The 18389-nt window shown below is 40.2% G+C and overlaps 2 protein-coding genes across 3 annotated transcripts; both read right to left on the bottom strand.

Moving 5' to 3' along the window:
* Nucleotides 1-715: 715 nt before the first annotated feature.
* LOC125008819 (cell wall integrity and stress response component 4-like) lies at nucleotides 716-9445 on the bottom strand. The gene is made up of 4 exons (XM_047586138.1): nucleotides 9276-9445; nucleotides 5315-5803; nucleotides 3887-4050; nucleotides 716-2147 (listed from the first exon to the last, which is right to left on the bottom strand). Exons 1-4 carry the CDS (start codon nucleotides 9334-9336, stop codon nucleotides 2103-2105), a joined length of 759 nt encoding a protein of 252 aa, XP_047442094.1. The 5' UTR covers nucleotides 9337-9445; the 3' UTR covers nucleotides 716-2102.
* A 1782-nt stretch (nucleotides 9446-11227) lies between these two features.
* On the bottom strand, nucleotides 11228-18077 carry mpv17l2 (MPV17 mitochondrial inner membrane protein like 2). Of its 2 annotated transcripts, none has more exons than XM_047586203.1 (6): nucleotides 17940-18077; nucleotides 16170-16427; nucleotides 15847-16008; nucleotides 15431-15507; nucleotides 13459-13587; nucleotides 11228-12240 (listed from the first exon to the last, which is right to left on the bottom strand). In XM_047586203.1, exons 2-6 carry the CDS (start codon nucleotides 16357-16359, stop codon nucleotides 12151-12153), a joined length of 648 nt encoding a protein of 215 aa, XP_047442159.1. In that variant the 5' UTR covers nucleotides 16360-16427; nucleotides 17940-18077; the 3' UTR covers nucleotides 11228-12150. The 2 variants fall into 2 exon arrangements, with proteins under 2 accessions (XP_047442159.1, XP_047442160.1); XM_047586204.1 differs by having other exon boundaries at nucleotides 16170-16390; nucleotides 17940-18067.
* Nucleotides 18078-18389: the final 312 nt, after the last annotated feature.

An 18389-nucleotide genomic window follows, 5' to 3' on the forward strand; every position in this document is an offset into this window, starting at 1 on the left:
AACATTCAAAAAAACTCACCTGACTAGCCCGATTTGTTTGTTAGTAGTTCAGGGCTGTTACGTTCATTCTTCAGTTAGAAAAGTTTTTTTTAAAATTATTTTTTTATACAATTTCTGGTCTATAATACAGATTTACAGGTTTATTATTATTTTAGCATTATATATGTGTCGTGTCTTAAAGATGCTGCATGTGAAAATTATTGCAACTCCGAAAAGGTTCATTATTTCAAGAAAATTAAAGAAACATGTTGAACCAAAGTCAGTCTTCATTTGGGAACCTACTTCATAGCATCTAGTTATTTGTGTTTCTTTGCTCTGAAGCAGATGGACAGACTTGCTGCAGTCGCACTAATCATTTTAATCATGTTTAAGGAAGTAAGGACAAGTCTTCCATTCTGTTTTTTTTTGCTTTGAGTAGTTACACAAGATACAGAAAGAACATGCTCTTATCCAGACACTCGTCTAGTTTGGCCAGTCATCTTACCGGTCCTGACCTTTTTTAGTAATCCATTCCTCACCTCATCAAGCCCTGCAGACGCATTACTTTATCTCTGGAGACTGAGTCATTTAAAGTGTGCGTAAAGACGGGAGTCCTGATGGGTAGTTCTTCTGATAATTGGTTAGCTGAAGGATTTGCACTATGTTAACCTGAGGCAATAATTCCAGTAACAAGGGCCAGTGAATGGAAGAGTGAAACATCAAAATAAAAAGAACATTCAAGCATGAACAATCATTTTATTATATCACAACTATGTACTTTTAACGATAAGCGTATAGCATACAGAAAATGATTTAAAGAAAAGCATCGATTAACTGAGAGAAACGTGACTGAAATGATTAACCCGGGAAGTTTTCATTCTTGTGGGACAGGGGTTGTGTGTGTGTCTCTGTTCCACAGAGTTGTTTGAGGTATGTAAATGAATACACACGGTGCCGTGAATCTATTTTGCATCGAGCTGTTATTACAGTGTGGAGGAACACAAATGGAAAAGCAACCTGGTTCAAGTTTATTATTGAGTAAATGCAGGAATGAACTAATTAACAAGAGTTATATTTAATGATCTGCAAAACTGTTTGAATTTGAAAGTTCAGAGAGATAAACTAGAATTGTTCCTGCATTTATTGGAATTAATTCTAGCTTTAGGTCTTCCTCCTCCTCTTTTTAGGTTATTCTCCCTTGGTCAGGTCACGGGCTTATAGAGAGAGCTGTTGAGCTGCAGGATGTGTACTACATTACAAATAAACATCAACTAGATTTGAATAATTTGGAACGGCCGTGACTGCACATTAGTCCTAAATAACCTGTGGACTTTGTCGCCTCGACAAACTGAAAATAGATGTGGCCATTGCCAGTATGAACAGGAGGAATGATTACAGGACGCTAAATATACTTTAGTGCACACATGGACACGTGACTATTGTTTAAAATCAGGCTTTAAAAGCCCTCAGTGTTTCATGGCCATAATACTTTTATTAAATTGTGTTTTTTTGGTGTTCTTCCTGAAACTGGATTAAATCAACCAGTTTACTTCTGAACAATGTTGTGCCCGTGTAGGAGGCCTAAAGTCAGAAAAGACATAATGTTTAAAACATGTAAACTATAACTCATATGAGCACAAGTCCTTTCAATTTGCTGTTTCTACAGTATTTGTCCCAAATTGTTTTTTATGTAAACACTGAGATTCACACATCTATATGTGTACTGTTGATGACACCAATCTGCATGCATATTCAAACTTAAGAGGGAAACTTAATGTGACAGATATGATATGAACCATAAGTGCTTGCTTAGAGGAGGAAGAATGCGTGCAGGAGCTAACTGATCAGGCATCTAAATCAAATGGATTACGAGCAGTCTAATAAATAAGTCAAAGGTCAAACCTGAGGCGGAAATACTCCACTGGCATTGACAAAAGTGCAACGTAAAGAGGTGAAAGCCTGAAACACACATAAAACCTGCTCTGCGAGTGTACTTAAAGTTGGGATCATTGCAGGTGGAGAGTGTTTTTTGTTTTTTTTGTTTGTTTGTTGTGCAGAAACATCCAGGTTGTACAGCTGACTGGACTCCCCCTGTTGTTTGTTGTCCGATGAAGCATCTTCTGTCATTTTGAATACAGGGCGAAAGGAGACTCCTCGTTCACTTTTCCCTGAAGTGGTGACAGAACACAGGGTTAGGGGTTAAAAGAAATAAATGAGTGTAGAGTAAGTCCCTACTGTCATACCTAGGACAAATTTAACTAAATATAGAATGTGAAGCACTGACGATGAGCCGCCCGTGTGAAGCTGCTAGCGATTTGCTCATTTGTTCATTTGGTGCACGTTAAAACGGATTTGAAGGTCTGTTTAAATTATGCCATTTGTGCATGTTGTCCAACAATAGGAATATTCTGAGGCCTGCGTCAACATCTCGATCCCCCGTCCGCAGTTGTGTGATTTATTAACCTTTCTCAGTTATCATTTCATCACCACCTGCTCATTCTGCAAAATCAGCTGTTTCATCAGTTCGTCATGCTCACTCCTTTCGTATAAAATACACTCTGTTCTAAGCCAGCCAAGCATCCAGAAAGACGTTTACGGCCACTACAGTTGTGAGGCAATAAAGATTAAAACTTTAACGTTATGAGGAATACGTGTGAAATCCCATACAACGGCTCTGCCATAAAATCTTACAGATTTCCAGTTAGTGCTTATATTGAGATCATAACTCTTCCACTCTACCAAAGAACACCGAATTGAAATTCTTTCTAATATATCATCGCCACAGATGAAAATCTAACATAGCGCTCAATGAGTCATTATTCTAAGGAAAGTTATTCTTTTGTCTCGGTGGAGAATCTCCTCGAGACCTGATTCCTGCGCACACAAGAAACAATGTCTCACGGCTGCAGGATGCTGACAGTGTCTAAATACCTGCTGACGCACTGATGGGCCGTTAACGATAAGCTTTCTTTTCTAAAGACTAACTTGAGCCACGATAAATGCACCACACGTTGTCCTGTGAGACTCTTTCACACAATTCAGTCAGACTTCCTGTTTGCGTAGAACAGAGAGCAGCAAACCACCACGCACAATGTTGACAGGAAAAGGAAGAAAATGACACACGACAACATGATGAAAACGTTTAAAACGCCAGAACTCATGCACTGTCAGGGTTATTAGTTACATTCACTGTTTTCATTTTTTTTTATCTTTACACCAGACAGCACAGATGGGTTGTGTATAAGGGTGTGCGTTTGTACTGAGCCTAAAAGAAAGTATAAGTATGCACATAAGTGATAAGTGAAGGAATGAGACAAAAGTAAAGCACTTTAACCGTCTGTTATTTTCATCATTAAGACTATTATTATTGTAGGAATTAAAACTAATAAGTTTAGTTATATACCTGTATCATATGGTAAATAACACAGTTTTAGTTCAAGGTTAAGATCATGGTATTACTATTTTTATTCACTGTTGAGCGAGAAGCCCATTCCACTTTCCCTTCTGTACAATAACCAGGAAGCTTCGCCCCCTGCTGGTGGAAAAACCAAACATGTTACATACAAGGTGCAGTCTCATTAGTCTTCTTTGTTATTTTGGCTCCCATGTTCCTTAATATTTGCATTTATTTTATAAGTAACAGTACTGTACAAAAGTTCAAGGACCTTATGTCATTCCTTATCTATCAATATATTACTATTAAAACTAACAACCTAATTATTAACCAGCTGCAGAATTTTTAACCTGATAATGACACGTAGTGAAAACTGCAGTACATCCCCCGGAAACCACCAGTCTCTGTGCAAAGTTCCTTGTCAATGACATGGATCAAAACAAATCAATCATTACTTAAATTCTGTCTTGAATTAAACTAAAAAGAAGAAAACCTGTGAATGTAACAACTCACCATAGGCACATCTTCAAGCCTCTCGAAGTTGGCCCTCGGTGATCGGATACATTTCACTGTGATTACCACGAGCACGAGAGCGACGATGATACAGAAGATGCAAATGATGGCCACGAGGCCGGGGTTGTCTTTCAAGTCATCTTCTTCCCAGTTCGGTGAAAGAGCTGGAGGCGAGACAAATAGTGAGACTCAATGAACTACATAATGCCTTCTGTCCAAAAAACTAAAAACAAACAAAACTGGACATGATTTAAACACTAAACCTTCCAGTAAAGGACTCTCAGAGTGCAAAACGCACTACAATCAAATATGTACTAAAACCGTTTTGTTCAACAGCAGTTTGTTGCAGGTCAACCTTCCGTTACTTATGGCAACCACTCCTGGCACATCCGCCATTTTGTTTCATCTGCGACCAAACAAATATTCATAACAACTTTCACATTCACCTTCAATGGAGCATTATCATCTTGTATTTATTTATTTATTTTTTTAGTTCTTATTTAATAACAGCTGTTAATGATTTAGTAGAATTTTAGCTTCAAGAGATCAGTCTACTGCTGCCCACACTAGCCACGGCTAACAGTCTGAAGCTAATGTGTTGCTAATCCATCATTCTAAGTAACTGTTAATTTCCTGTTGAGCTAAGTGTTGTTTGCATTTTCTACTTACTAACTGTACTGTACCTGAATGTACTTTGTACTTGCCGCTAAAGATCATTGTGTGTGTGTATAGATTAATCACCGCGTTGTAGATCTACATCCTGGTGGTATTGAACGTTGTTCTATTTCAGGGGTGTCAAACTCATTGTAGATGGGGGCCACAACAGCCTAATTTGATCTCAAAGAAGATCAAGTGAATTAGGAGAAACTATCCTTCAAAAAAAAAAAAAGACTTAGATTTCTTGTCTGCTGTTTAGTCCTGGGTCTCAGTGTTGTGTTCTGTCCACTTTAAAAAAAACTGGGCGAATTAGGAATTGCAGTTATTATAGTTAATTGAAAAAAAATGCAGTCTTCTGTGTGTTTTGTACAGTTTGCAAATTCATGCTGGGCTGTATGATTAACACTCGTGACCTATTTCTTCAATGCACCATATAATAAGATAGTTTAGATAAGTTAGTTTTTCTCATTTGCAGTATAATTGTGAATCCAATCTCCCTCTGCGTCATTATTGCATAACATTTTGGTCTAAATGCCGTTTGTGGTATGTCAGTTCTTATTGTTTTGAAAAAATAAACTACAATAGCCAACTGCAACCTTCAGCCTTTACTGGAATTGTGCTTTAAATCAACGTCCCTGCTGAATAAACATTTAACACACAACCATGAGAGAAACATTTCCATTTTTTTACATTGTGGTGACGATTAAATCACTGTTTTCCGATTCAGTATCAAAAGTGAACCGTCAAGCCCCCTGGGCTGACATTATTGACCTGCATCGTCGGTTGTGGTGGATTTTGCTGGTTCTGATATCGTCGGGAGAGCTGATTCCTGGGAAACCGTCGCGTTTGTCGTCTGGTTGGTGGTTGTAGTTTGAGAGGTAGTGCTCGAATAAGTTTCCTCTGTCCTGTTGGGTGTTTGCGGTGAAGTTGGAGTGACAGCTGAGGTCGCCTGCTGCGTTGTTGTGTGGTTCTGAGACGTGTTGGTTGTTGATGAAGTGGGTGAATTGGTGAGGTGTGAAGACGAAGTGACTACAGAGGTGATCTGGTGTGTTGTAGTGGGATCCTGTGAAGTGTTGGTTGTGGTTGTGGATGAAGCGGGTGAGCTGGGGAGTTGTGAAAATGAAGTCACTACAGAGGTGATCTGGCCTGTTGTAGCGGGACTCAGCGATGTGATGGTTGTGGTTGAGAATGAACTCCCCGAGCTGGTGAGGTCTTCAGTACTTGTGGTTGTCTGTTCAACTCCAAGGGAAGTGGTGTCGTCTACACAGGAACAAACAACATGAAAAACAATGTGATGATGCACAGCATTCACACCTGATTAAGAGGCTAGTGCAGAGGGTTGGTCGGCATTTTGAAATGAGATAACACAGCTGAAGTGTTGATCTAAAAGGAGAGAACTCCACTTTAGTTTAACTTGGAACCACATCATCACGATCAGCGCTGTAACAGGATGGAGTGTGTTTGCTTTTCTGATTCATCTGTTGACTGAATTAGTCCAATAGTTTTTAGAGGCTTAGCAAACTAGCCACCCTGGGATCAGGAAGACAGCAAATTTCACTTTCTGAATGTGGTCCTTGTCCCAGTTTACATGCAATGGGGAAAATTGAATAACTTACAGAAAAATGTTCTCCTCCTCTACACCAGGTGTCGATGTGTCCTTTTTAGCAGGCTACAGTGCCCCCCTTTCGGGATGAGCTACTGCATCAACTGGAGTCTAAGACGGCAGACCAGCATTTCAAACAACAGCCAGATGGATAATAATACAGTTTTTTAATCTCGTACGTGATGTGCGTGCTACTTCTGGTGTAGATAAGATCTACACTATCCCTCAGGTGGTTCTTCTTCTTCTTCTGCGATCGATATTTTTGGCTATGCCCGAAATCTGTTGACTGAATTACTCATTCAGTTGGAGGTTTAGTAAATTAGCCACCCTAGGATCAGGAAGACAGCGCAATCGACTTTCTGAACATGGTCCTTGTCCTAGTTCACATACAACGGAGAAAACTGAATAACTGATGGGAACATGTTCTCCTCCTCCACACTAGGTGGCGATATGTGTCTTTTTAGCAAGTTAATGCAGACCCCTTTTTGGTTGACCTATTATGTCATGTAATAAACAACTGGAGCCTAATGCGGCAGACCGGCATTTCAAACATCAACCAGATGGATAATAGTACTGTGTTTTAATCTCATACATAATATGCGTGCTACCTATGGTGCAGATAAGATGCACACTGTCCCTCAGGTGGTTCTTCTACCGGCTGTGTTTACCTTCTTCTTCTGCGACTGGCTTTCTTGGAGGTTTTTGGCTGTGTCCGAAATCAGCCCCTACCCCTTATGTATGAGAATCTAAGAAACATTTTTCAAATTTCGTTGCAAAAATATGAAACTTTTTTTTTTTTTCTTTTTTACGTAGGGTTGCACTCTGTAGTGAGTCGAGGTGGGGGAGTGAGTGCATGATTTCAGACACAGGGTATCTTATGGGGCCATAAGCCAGTGCAGTGGTTGTGCAGCATGCACACACACATTGTCGAGTTAAAGTCTGATTATGGTGTATATATACCAGAGATAAACGATTTCCCGTCGCATTATCTGGGTATCTTAATCAGATAAGGGAAACTCCAAATTTAGTCAGTGACGTCTTTACCTACGCTTAAATTGTCTGATTTAAGTCTGATTAAGGCAATAATTTGTTTTTTTCATGTGCATCTAAACGTGTTGATTGAGGAACAGCGTGCAAACACAACCCAGGCAGGAAGGAAGATAAAGGGAGAATAAAACTAGCAAAAGCTGGCAAAAAAGTATAGGTACAAAATATGAGTCAGAGACAGGGTCATATGGGAAACAGATGAGGTAGGAGTCGAAGTCAGTTAACTAGAAAGTCAAGATGCCTGGTGAGGTGTGACGGGTGAGGCAGAGGTAAAACAATAAATAAATAAATAACACATGCCAGAACTGTCATGCGTGTTCAGGAAAAATGAAAACATAAGCATGTTCATGACCTCATGAGAACCTTGTGGATGTAGATTGTTAAACCACGCCAACAGATTCAATTTTGTTGCCTCAGACAACAGGATCCGGACGTAAACTGTCATGTGGACATAATCTGTCAGCAGCTAAAGTAAGAAACACGTGTGTGACAGTGTACGGTGATAACTTATTATCATTTAGTTACAGTTTTTAGGTGGACTCTTTCTTTTAAATCAACTGTGAGTGTAGTTCAGAGTTCAGAAAACTCTTTCCTCATTATGATCCTCTGGGGCCTCCGTTCCAGATGTACTGTGTAAGAAAAACTTTAAAAACAATGCAGAGAATAGTTTTTTTATCTATTAGTTCACTTCATACTGACGTATAGAGCAGAATACAGTCTGGTATACTTAATTTGAGAAAATCAGATGCTCAGACGTGGCAGTAACACGCGAGAAGGACAAACTGCTGACGTGGACTTTATACTACTATAATTCAGAAGCAAATATTGTATGTTTGACTTCCTACATTTTTTTTGCAGCTTCAGATTAATACGAAACATAAGTCCACAAATAAAACTTCCTGTATCGTCATAGATCAGGATCAGATGTGGTTAGTGCTGCTCTCAGTCAATTTTGGTGCATTTTTTTTAATTTAAATTTGTAGATTGACTTTAAAACGTGTTGTTAAGCAGATCAGTCAAAATATAAAACTTTTCAAGATAGTCCAGGGGGATGGCCTCGTTTAGGTTGGAGCCATCCTCAACACTTAAACTCAAACAAAACTGACATTTTTAGCCAAATTCATTTCACGTCAAGGCCCTTCAGGTGTAAATAAAATAAAAATTACAAAAAATTAAAAATAGCATTACAAATAAAAATGAACAAAAATTTGCAAATCTAAAACATTGAGATTATCTAGGAAATTTAAAAAAAGTTTAAAAACGCTCTTTGCTACGCTATGTGATACTGTCAAAGCTTCACCTGGGACCTCGAGGGTGAGACTGTTCCTGTTATCAGGGCTAGCACGCACTAAAAAGCTCCAGCACTTATGCCGGCGTGGATGAGACGTCCGAGTGTAAATTTGACCAGCTACAATTTCTAGCACAGCTGCACAAGCTCGACGAGCTGACGGTGGTGGCGTGAAGTCACAGCTTGAACTGTTGACTCTGCGGCGTGTTTAATGAAGCAGAATTAACAGTCTGTCTGGTAATGATTTGTGTTGACTGGCGGTGCAGACAAACAGCTGGTCGTCCGCAGTCAAAGCGTGAGCGTGTGTTCATTAAAGTGTTTGCAGAAGCGGCAGACACCTCAGAGCCTGTAGGTTTAACCTATTATCACTGTCACTGATTAAATATCTGCGTCAGTAACCAGCCAGTCATGACCTTCTCATTTACTTTAACATCCTCTGAGGATTTTGTTTTCTAATTGTAACTGTACATTTCAGTTTGATCTGGTTCATATAAAACGTGTTGTATTTTACAGAAACCTGGCAGATCAGTACAAGCTTAGCTTTAGATCTAATCCTGAGCTTTAACATTGCTTTATGTTACAGTTTGAGACATAAAATTACATATAAAACAGCATTTTTCTTTTGTTATCAATAAGCACACTGCACTTCAGGCTCACGCTCTGATCCTTCCTCTTGGTGCAGGCGGTTTCCTGTTTGCATACATTTGCATCTTCACAAAACTAGAACAAATTCAAGTCCCCAAAGGCTCTGGGTTCACGAGTTTAACAGGTATTAACGTGAAATGTGAACTCACCGCCGTAGACTGCCACCGTGAACAGAGACACCAGCACAGCGAGGCGCATCGCCACAGGCATGTTGAGAGAGGAAGCGCCAGGCGGTCATATCAGCAACATTCAAACACTCAAACACTCACGCAGCCTACATCCTTGATAGCAGGATGTGTTGAATGCCTGTGGAGGAGTGCTCTAAACATGGGCTGCTGCTACCTACTAAAGTCCCGAGGCCGGCCGAGTCAATATTTGAACAAGGTATTTGCTTTCTATCTATTAATGGAGACGAGGGCCGCTGCCGGTCACAGTTCGTACTTCTAAAACGGCTTTTACACATTAGAGCAAAACTTATCTCAGCTGGTTTGTTCTCTGTTGTCAACTCATATTTTTATATGTGTTTTTATTTATCACTCCAATGTACAGTGATCAGCCACAACATGAAATCCACTGTCAGGAGAAGTAAATAACATCGACAATCTTGAGTTTATTCAATGTTCTGCTGGGAAACGTTTGGATTTGTTGTTAGTGTGGATGTTACTTAGACATGTAGCACCCACCTAGACCAGACCAGGGACCCCCACCCCATAGCAATGACACTCCTTGATGGAGCCATCCCCAGCAGGATGCAGCCTGGTACACACAAATGGTTTAGGAACAATTAAAAAAACATTAGAACAGCACACGATGTTGACCTGGCCTCTAAGTGTATCATGCACAATATTAGAAAGGTGGTCATAATGTTATGCCTGATCGGTGCATTATGCTGTATTTCGCTTTTCTGCCTTCATCCCACTAATTTAGATTCTTTTAAAATCCAAGTGTATATTTATTTACATTTATATATCTATTTTTATTGGATAAAGAGTATTTTAACTTATTTATTTCACAATTTTTTTTTTTAAATATTTTTTTATTTCTTACCACATTTTACTGTTTCAGTTTTTTAGTTCTCCAGTGTTTCCTCGTGGGGGCCCACCTCTCGGAGGGGCTCGCTTCCTCCTCGCCTCAAGCCTCAGTGTCCTGCCACAAACTTTTAGTGTGTATATATATGTAAGGGTGTGTGTGCGTGTGCTTATGTCTATATATGGACGGTGGACATGTATGTATATATGGACATGTTTGAAAACATGTTTCATTTTAACTAAATAACTCTGTTCCTTTACCACTTCCAACAATGGAAAATCTGACTGGTGCAAAAACCTACACATTTCAACATTAACATGAGTGTGAGTTGGTTAAAAATGGCTTCTTCACTTCGCGATGACTGAACTGAACGGGAGAGTTTCATCTGTGGGTGGTGCCCACCTCAAACTCACATGACCAGGGTTTATCAACGACACAATACTCACCTGCAGTTAGAGGAAGATGTTAAATCCGTGGTTCTCTAACACAAACTACAGACTCGGTGTGTGAGGAGGGTGAAACTTTGCAGGTACTGGGTCCACATTGACGTGACAGCATCACTCAGTTGCTGCAGATTTGTCGGCTGCACATCTATGATGTAAATCTCCCGTTCCACCACATCCTAAAGCTGCTCCATCTATTGGATTGTGATCTGGTGACTGCGGAGGCCACTGGAGTACAGTGAACTCAAGGCATTTTCGTCCACACAACTGCAGCTCACTGGTTATTTTCTCTTTCCAGTAGATCAGCAGTTTCTGAAATACTCAGACCAGCCCGTCAGGCACCAACAACCACACCACGTTCAAAGTCACTTAAATCCTCTTTCTTCCTCATTCTGATGCTCGGTTTGAACTTCAGTAAGTTGTATTGATCATGTCTACATGAATAAATGCATTGAATTGCAGCCATCTGATTGGCAGATTAGCTAGTTGAGCAAGCAACTGAACAGGTGTACCTAATAAAGTGGCAAGTAAGTAACACAGCAGTGTCAGCACATGCTGACATAAGTTGCTGTAAACGAAACTCCCTTTGTAAACACAAGTGAGAGTAAAAAAAAATAGAACTGCACAAATAAGGATATGATCCCATTTATTTTAAAGTTCTTAAAAGATTTCAGACACCCTGGTTTCATTTCAAAGCAACAGATTTTCAAAGTACATCATAAATATGATAATTATGATTCTCTGCTTGTTCAAACATTGCAAACGTTAAGCTGCTCGTTAAACATTAAGCACAATCGGGGTACGAGGTATGTTTTTAAATAACAGGTTCCAAAATTCAGTCATAAAATACTTAATTTATATATGACACAGTGCTTCACAGGCATACACGTTCATGTTAACACTTATCATCACACAAACTGATTCATCCGCCAAAACTAAAGGAATCCACAGTGTATAAGGTCATTGATGCAGTAGATCTACTGCACAGTTAAAAATAATTACACAACCTATCAGGAATCAAGGTGACATGTACACATTCGGATAAATCTCTTATATTTAACAATAATCCCTTAACAGAGCCACAACCAAGCAATGTTAGTACACCAAAAGGAATGAGCTGGTTTAGGTTATTTGGCACAAAAACAAGTGGCGTCCATATTAAGGCAAACTTTAAATGGGTCATTGTATATAAATTAAAACAAACAAAGAAACAAAACCCAGCAGCTCTGTCACGTCAGTACTGATTAACGACAGCACATGAATAAAAGCACTTTTAACCTTTAGGTGCTGCAACAAACACTCTCCTACAGCAACAGGGACACGGGACATTCATGTTGGATAGTGCAGCGTTTGAGGGCAGTGGAACAGCTCGTCATCCCTGAACGCTCCCAGAGGAGCACACGTCATTCAGACAAATCGCACAGACGCAGATTTAAAACTCTTCCGACAGGAAGAGAGAAGTGGTCCAGCACCTCTTCATCGTGGATACATGTAGTCAGTTTAAAGGAAGTCTGGACGCGTAAAATCAGCGACGTGATGATTTGCCTTGGACTCATTTCGTATCTGAGGATGGTGGAAGAGCTTCCTGCTGCGCGTCTACAGATTTGCTGTCTGACGCCAGATCAGGGTGCTGCCTCTCATCCTGTCAACACAACAGAAATAATCAGCGCTACCTCACTGTTGTTACTGAAGAGGAAGACGGAAACTCAAGAAGAAACCACAGATAATAATACACAAATCAGCCATAACATTATGACCAGCTCCGAAACAGTTGGACACTTAACATGGGTCTCCTGAGGGCTTCCTGTGTTGTCCTGCGTGTTGTTAGTGGGAGCCTTTGGATTAAGGGGAGGGGCCACTGTGGATCAGGCTACTTCTTCAGTTTGGGATCTAGAGGGCAGGTCAACACCTTGTGCTGTTCTTCATGCTCTTCTGTGTCTGGCTGGATCCTGCTCTGGGGTGGGGGTGCTCAGTCTAGGTCTAGATAGGTGGTACATGTCTAAGTAACACTCACACGGATGAATGCCAGGTCCAAAAGTTTCCCAGCTGAACATTGTATCGTCAAAAGATGGTCCGTGTTATTCACTTATTCACCTGTCAATGGTCATAATGTTATGCCTGGTCGGTGTATATATCATAGAGCAGGGTCCAAAAGTCTGAGAACTCACTGAGAAACCGTCATATCTCATGTAAACCTAGAAATAACCAGAAGGTTTGAGGATTTATAGACGTTTAAAATGAATTAGAATTCGATGGAAACATGTCATTAAGGAGTCGGTGACAATGTGAGAAGTCAGACTGTTTGCTTTCCGGACATTAACTTGTGACTAGACAGAGGGTTTTTACTTAGGAATTCTGTCTCTTACACACAAATCAAGAAAAGATTCAAAGGTGATCTCACTATCTACAGGTCTGTTCACTGATAGACAGAAAAGAAAGGCTCCACCTTTGTAGAGAAGGGTAACGAACGTCAACACACCTCAAGATTAAACAAGACAGAGGAGCCTTGGACTTATTTACTCCGTATTTACTTTCATTTATGGGAGCAACTGAGGTCTTACACGTCATCACATCGCATTGAGATAACATGGATAAACTTGTTTTTTTTTGTATGTGTGTGTTTTTTAACTAGGAGAGGAAACTTATACTGGATATTTGTATACATTTCTAATAGATTCCCATTCTCAGACTTTCGGATCTCAATGTGCATTATTTTTGAGTTAATCGAAGTTATTCACATAATTTAACATCATAGGAGCACAGTAATAAGACTAATATTAAAAATGCTGCTAATCACATGTGTACGTATATTTAACATAAAGGCCCATAGTGTTCAAACCGTCCGGTGGCGCTGACTTACTCTGTGTTTGAGGTAGGAGAGGTAGGTGTCCCACCCTAAGGTGATGAAGTTGATGTACACGACGCGATATTTGGGGGAGAGGAAGTAGAAGTTGATCATCTGAGCAGGAGGCCAAACGCACCAGTCCGCCTGTCGGCAAGAGCAACGGGGATTAGCATAAACAAACAGGGATGGATTACAACACGCAAACATCGCTAAAAGTGAGACGAGAGGCTTGAAGTCTGCTGGGAAATCAACACGAGCCCGGCTACGGCTGGGTGGCTGTGTTTGCTATCGGTTACCTTTGGCTGGCGAGCAGCCCAGGCTGCAGCTTCTATGAATTCAGTGAATGGAGAATGGGCGAGGTTCGTGAAAAGAGGAAAACTGACCTGCCACTTCATTAGGTACACCAGTGAAAGCCAAATCCACTCTAGTATAATAATCCTGCACTAGATATTAGCCTCATGATTGTTATAGGGTTCAGTTTATGTTGTAACATGGTAGTATTTCAAGTGCATGAGCATTTTGGAGGATGTAAGTTGCATTGCAGCTGAGGTCATTGACTAAAATGGGGCTGGGGTCAACAGAACTACAAAACCATAGCCCCCAAAATAAAACAACAACATTGAATCGGCAGCTCTGTCAAATACTTTCAACCAGGGGTGGCCGCTCCTTTTTAGCTTGCGAGCTACTTTTACAATTGTTTTTTTATTGAGAAGGGCACTCATTGAAATACTTGGAAATGTTCAACCTTAAAGTGTCATTGTGGATCATTAAAAGACTCTGTACTTGTAAATGTGTATTTAAACCATTAGAACATCTCTCAACCTCTCACAAGGATGCAATTTAAAATGTGTGCCTTAGTGACCATATATGGTTCCTTGCCCCATAAAGGGGTGAGAAGGACAGTAGTTTTGAGTTGTTGTCCTTGTGCAGGGCAGAGAATCTGAGGCTGACTTGCTCTGACGAGGTGCAACAGACAATAAATTATTATCTAAATTATGTTTTGATTAATACACGTGTGCTTGCCCTGCTGTCAAAATGTCTCCTGTGACACAAGTGTGTCTGTTAACGTGACAACAATACCATTTTGATTTTCCCCGGAGCTAAATAAGCAATGTGTCCCACAGGCACAACAGATTTTTGGTAACATGCTGTAAATTCATCTGAAAGGCTGAGCAGAACAAAACCAAATAAATAATGTGTATATTATACAGTATATATCAGGGCTGTGCAAAGCATCCAGTGATTGTATCTGTATTTGTTGAGGGAAAAAAGCATTTGTATCAGAATAAAATTCAAAATAGGTGTACACTGACTCCTGAATGTCACTCAATCTGGGCAGACACACAAACACTCACTGTGGTCACATGACAAAAAGCAGCTTTTTGATAGGAAGTTTTTCTTATTCTCAAATACAAACCATTTGCTTGAAATAAGTATTTGTAAAAAACACCTTATTTGTGCTTTTCAGAATATTCAGGTTCGGCTCCACCCCTAGTGTGTGTGTGTGTGTGTGTGTGTGTGTGTGTGTGTGTGTGTGTGCGCGTGTGTGTGTATATCTCCTTTATTTAACCAGGTAAATATCAGTGAGATTTAAAACCTCTTTTTCAAGAGTGACCTGGCTAATACAGCTGCACGGGAAAGAGAATGGTTTTAGCAAATGCACCTAACACAAATAAAATACGGAATCATATAGAAAAACAGGCATGGAATTACAGGATTACAGAGTGCAGTTACAAGATCCAGTTGAACATATGTCTCTGTCTTTCATAATTGTGTTGAATTCCCCCAGAGATGTGTCAATTTCAAGTCCTTCTGCACATTATTCCAGGGCAGACAGTTTAAAAGCCTTTTCCTCCTCATGTTTTATAAAAACAAGAGCTGAGACGAGGCAGTTGAGTTGAGTTTGAGTCATAAATGTAGAATATCTGGTTAAGGACGTGAGGTGTGATGTGGGGCATGCAGGTCAGACCATGACAGGTGAACTTGCCTTATAAAATTCCCAGAACTTGTCGGTGAACTCCGCCCATCCTTCAGATAAAGTGTGTCCCTCCAGCAGACCCATACCTGCGATAAACAGAGTCATCTGTCAGATGTGCGTCAGAGGCGAGCTCATTGAGATCAACTTCAGATAAGCCCGGAAAAGGGTGTTGAACTCTAATTAAACAAGGCTGACAGTCACTAAGAAAATGTCCAAACGGTTTATCGCCGGTGGCCCTTGAACTCCACACAAACCTTCTTTTGTCTGACCTCACCCACGTGTTTAAATACAACCTTTGACACACAACATGTGTGTGTGTGTGTCACTGAGAAACTGCTGATGTGATCACACCTGGATGAGGTGTGTATGTGCGCATTGTGGGAGGACGGAGACGACCAGCTTAGTCCCAATCGACTCCTTCTCACCTAAAAAGTACCAGATCCCCAACGTCGGTGAGGCGACCATCTGGTCCACCAGCACCTTCTTGCTCAAAGTCCCCAGAGCTTTTCCCACGTACACTCTGTCCAGCCAACCGTACCAGTAGTGCAGCACCGGGCCCATGGAGCAGCCCACCGCAAACATGCGACCTGCACAGAAAATTAAAGGGAAAAGACGGAATTAAAGTGCAAATTGGAGCAAGTTGAATGTAGAGAGTTGGAGATTAACAACACAGCTTTAAAACATGATATCAGAAGCCCTTTTATTTACATTAATATCTATTTATTACACGCCCACTCCTCCCTCTCACCTGTCCTCGTCCAGTCTCGGACTCGGCCCGGCTCCCTGCGGTTCTCCCGGGTCTGCTGCAGGATGTCTCCCAGCGACAGCATGACCCCTCCGCTCAGGGTGTTGGTGAGCAGCAGGTAGCGACCCTGGAAGAGCGGCCTCCAGAAGAACCGTATGCGCACCAGAAAGTCTTTACTCGCCTGTGGAAGCATGACGTTTGGACCCCAGAGGGAGCGCTGGCATCTGCAGAAGATAAACAGCTCTCCGTGTCTGTCTCTCTCTATGTGAAGGATGAAAAAAAAAAGTTATAGAAAGTTACCTTTGACTTACTGCCAGGGAATGACTTTTATATGCTTTAATTATTTTTTGTGCTAGCTAGCTGGACAAATTCACAGATTATTCATTTTAAAGGCTCCGAACCTGTTCAGTCTGTGTAGACTAAAGAGCATCAGGGATTAAATATACCCTTCAATGTTACTTATTTTATGTTGCTGGTCTTCAAGGATTATATTTATTTATTTATTTATACCTAAAAAAATATTAATTTTAGAGAAAATACTTACTTTAATGGTATTTTGTCAACTTTTCACAGTATTCCATTTGGTACAATCAACACAAAAAAATATCATTTTAACGAAATTCAATCTAAAAATGCGTTTTTACTTTTTTAATTTAAATCTAATGTTTGGACAGTGACTTCCCAGATCACTGTGAACAGGATTAACGAGAACGGGCTTAGACAGAGAGTGATATGGTGCTTCATAACCTCCCAGGAGACAGCTGTGATTACATTTACTCAAGTGTCCAAATATTGTTTTGGACAGCAGGGGTATCAAAACAAAAGCACACACACGCAAAAACAAACTCTCAAAGGCGCAAAATACCATCATAAAAACAAAGATTACACTATCTGCTTTGATATTTAACACTGCAAATGTGATTTTGATTTATTGTGTCCATTGCGGCTATTGCTTTTATTGTGTAGACACAGCGTTTATATGTATTTAGACACTAATTTGAACAAGCAAATAAATAGAATCTTTCTGAAATAGCTATATGAACAACTACAAAATCTCTCAAGAGGCTAATTTAATCATCACCTCCATTCAATACATTAGCTTTAATGTTCAGGGGTGTCAAACTCATTTTAGTTCGGGGGCCCCTTTCAGCCCAATTTGATCTAGGCAGGCTAAACCAGTAAGATAACAGCATAATAACCTGTAAGCAAACTGTATTTTTTCCATTTGTTCTGGAGCAAAGTAGAACTTCATTCATACCTTTCTCTATCCAGTAGTACAATAGTTCACCTTTGTGTAATAGTTAATGGTAGACATGCTCCTGGTAATGAGTACCATTCTGTTTACTCTGCAATGTGAAGTGTTGCCATGTTTGTCCTTGTATGGTTGGCACACGCAGTTGAGGCACACAATGTGCATGTAATTATAACAGGATGCGATTCTATTTATGTTATCCATGTTAATGGACACTATTGCGCCTGACTAATATCCCGATGTATATACTGTATATTCTTCCATCCCTCCAACCAGCGGGTCATATAATTGACACATGTGCTCTCGTTAGCTATTAGTCGTTAGCTGTTAGTCAGGATATCCGGCAAATTTAAAGCAGGACTATGGAAAACATTGGTTTAAAGAATGACTGTCTGTTCACACACAGCCCAAGTGTTACATCATGAGTCCGGAGAACAGCACATGGCAACAAACCGGCCGGTTAAAGGTGAGACTGAGCCGGTGTCGTGTCGTGTCGGACTCTGACGTACGTTTTTTCTTACCTTAAGTGAACGAAACACTGTCAATACGTCCACTTATCTCCGATACTTCTTATTATAAATCCCTGAACTCTAAATGTATGAAGGTAAACAGCGGTGTAAACAGTGCTCTTACGGAAGGAAACTAACAGGAAGTGTGTGATTAACACACGGTAAAACAAGAGTCTGAGCGCCCTCTGCTGGTTTGGAGGAACTACAGCCCCATTTAAAATACAACGCTTCTGAACAGTAGGGAAAAAAAAATAATTAACAAACTACAATATATTAGACATTAGATGTAGGTTAGATACGCATGTTATAGTGTTTCAACTATATTTTATTATGCAATGAATATGACATACAAAAAAATAATATACTGTATCTAATCACCTCGTCATGGTGCCCACTGTAAGAGTTCAATATTCAATATTTATTTATTGCATTTTTTATTGTATTGAGTTGCAGTTAACATTA

This window comes from Mugil cephalus, chromosome 6 (genome assembly GCF_022458985.1).
Source record: "Mugil cephalus isolate CIBA_MC_2020 chromosome 6, CIBA_Mcephalus_1.1, whole genome shotgun sequence".
In the NCBI taxonomy this organism is placed as follows: domain Eukaryota; kingdom Metazoa; phylum Chordata; class Actinopteri; order Mugiliformes; family Mugilidae; genus Mugil; species Mugil cephalus.

Bases quoted from the DNA above. Each gene is read 5' to 3' on its own strand.
- LOC125008819 (XM_047586138.1), bottom strand. From the start codon at position 9,336: ATGCCTGTGGCGATGCGCCTCGCTGTGCTGGTGTCTCTGTTCACGGTG. The intron at 5,804-9,275 runs GTGAGTTCACAT...GTTCCTGTGTAG, and splicing joins CACGGTGGCAGTCTACGGCG to ACGACACCACTTCCCTTGGA. The intron at 2,148-3,886 runs GTGAGTTGTTAC...TCACCACTTCAG, and splicing joins GGCTTGAAGATGTGCCTATG to GGAAAAGTGAACGAGGAGTC.
- mpv17l2 (XM_047586203.1), bottom strand. From the start codon at position 16,359: ATGCTTCCACAGGCGAGTAAAGACTTTCTGGTGCGCATACGGTTCTTC. The intron at 16,009-16,169 runs GTGAGAGGGAGG...TTTTCTGTGCAG, and splicing joins CCGAGACTGGACGAGGACAG to GTCGCATGTTTGCGGTGGGC. The intron at 15,508-15,846 runs GTGAGAAGGAGT...TGTTTATCGCAG, and splicing joins GGGGATCTGGTACTTTTTAG to GTATGGGTCTGCTGGAGGGA.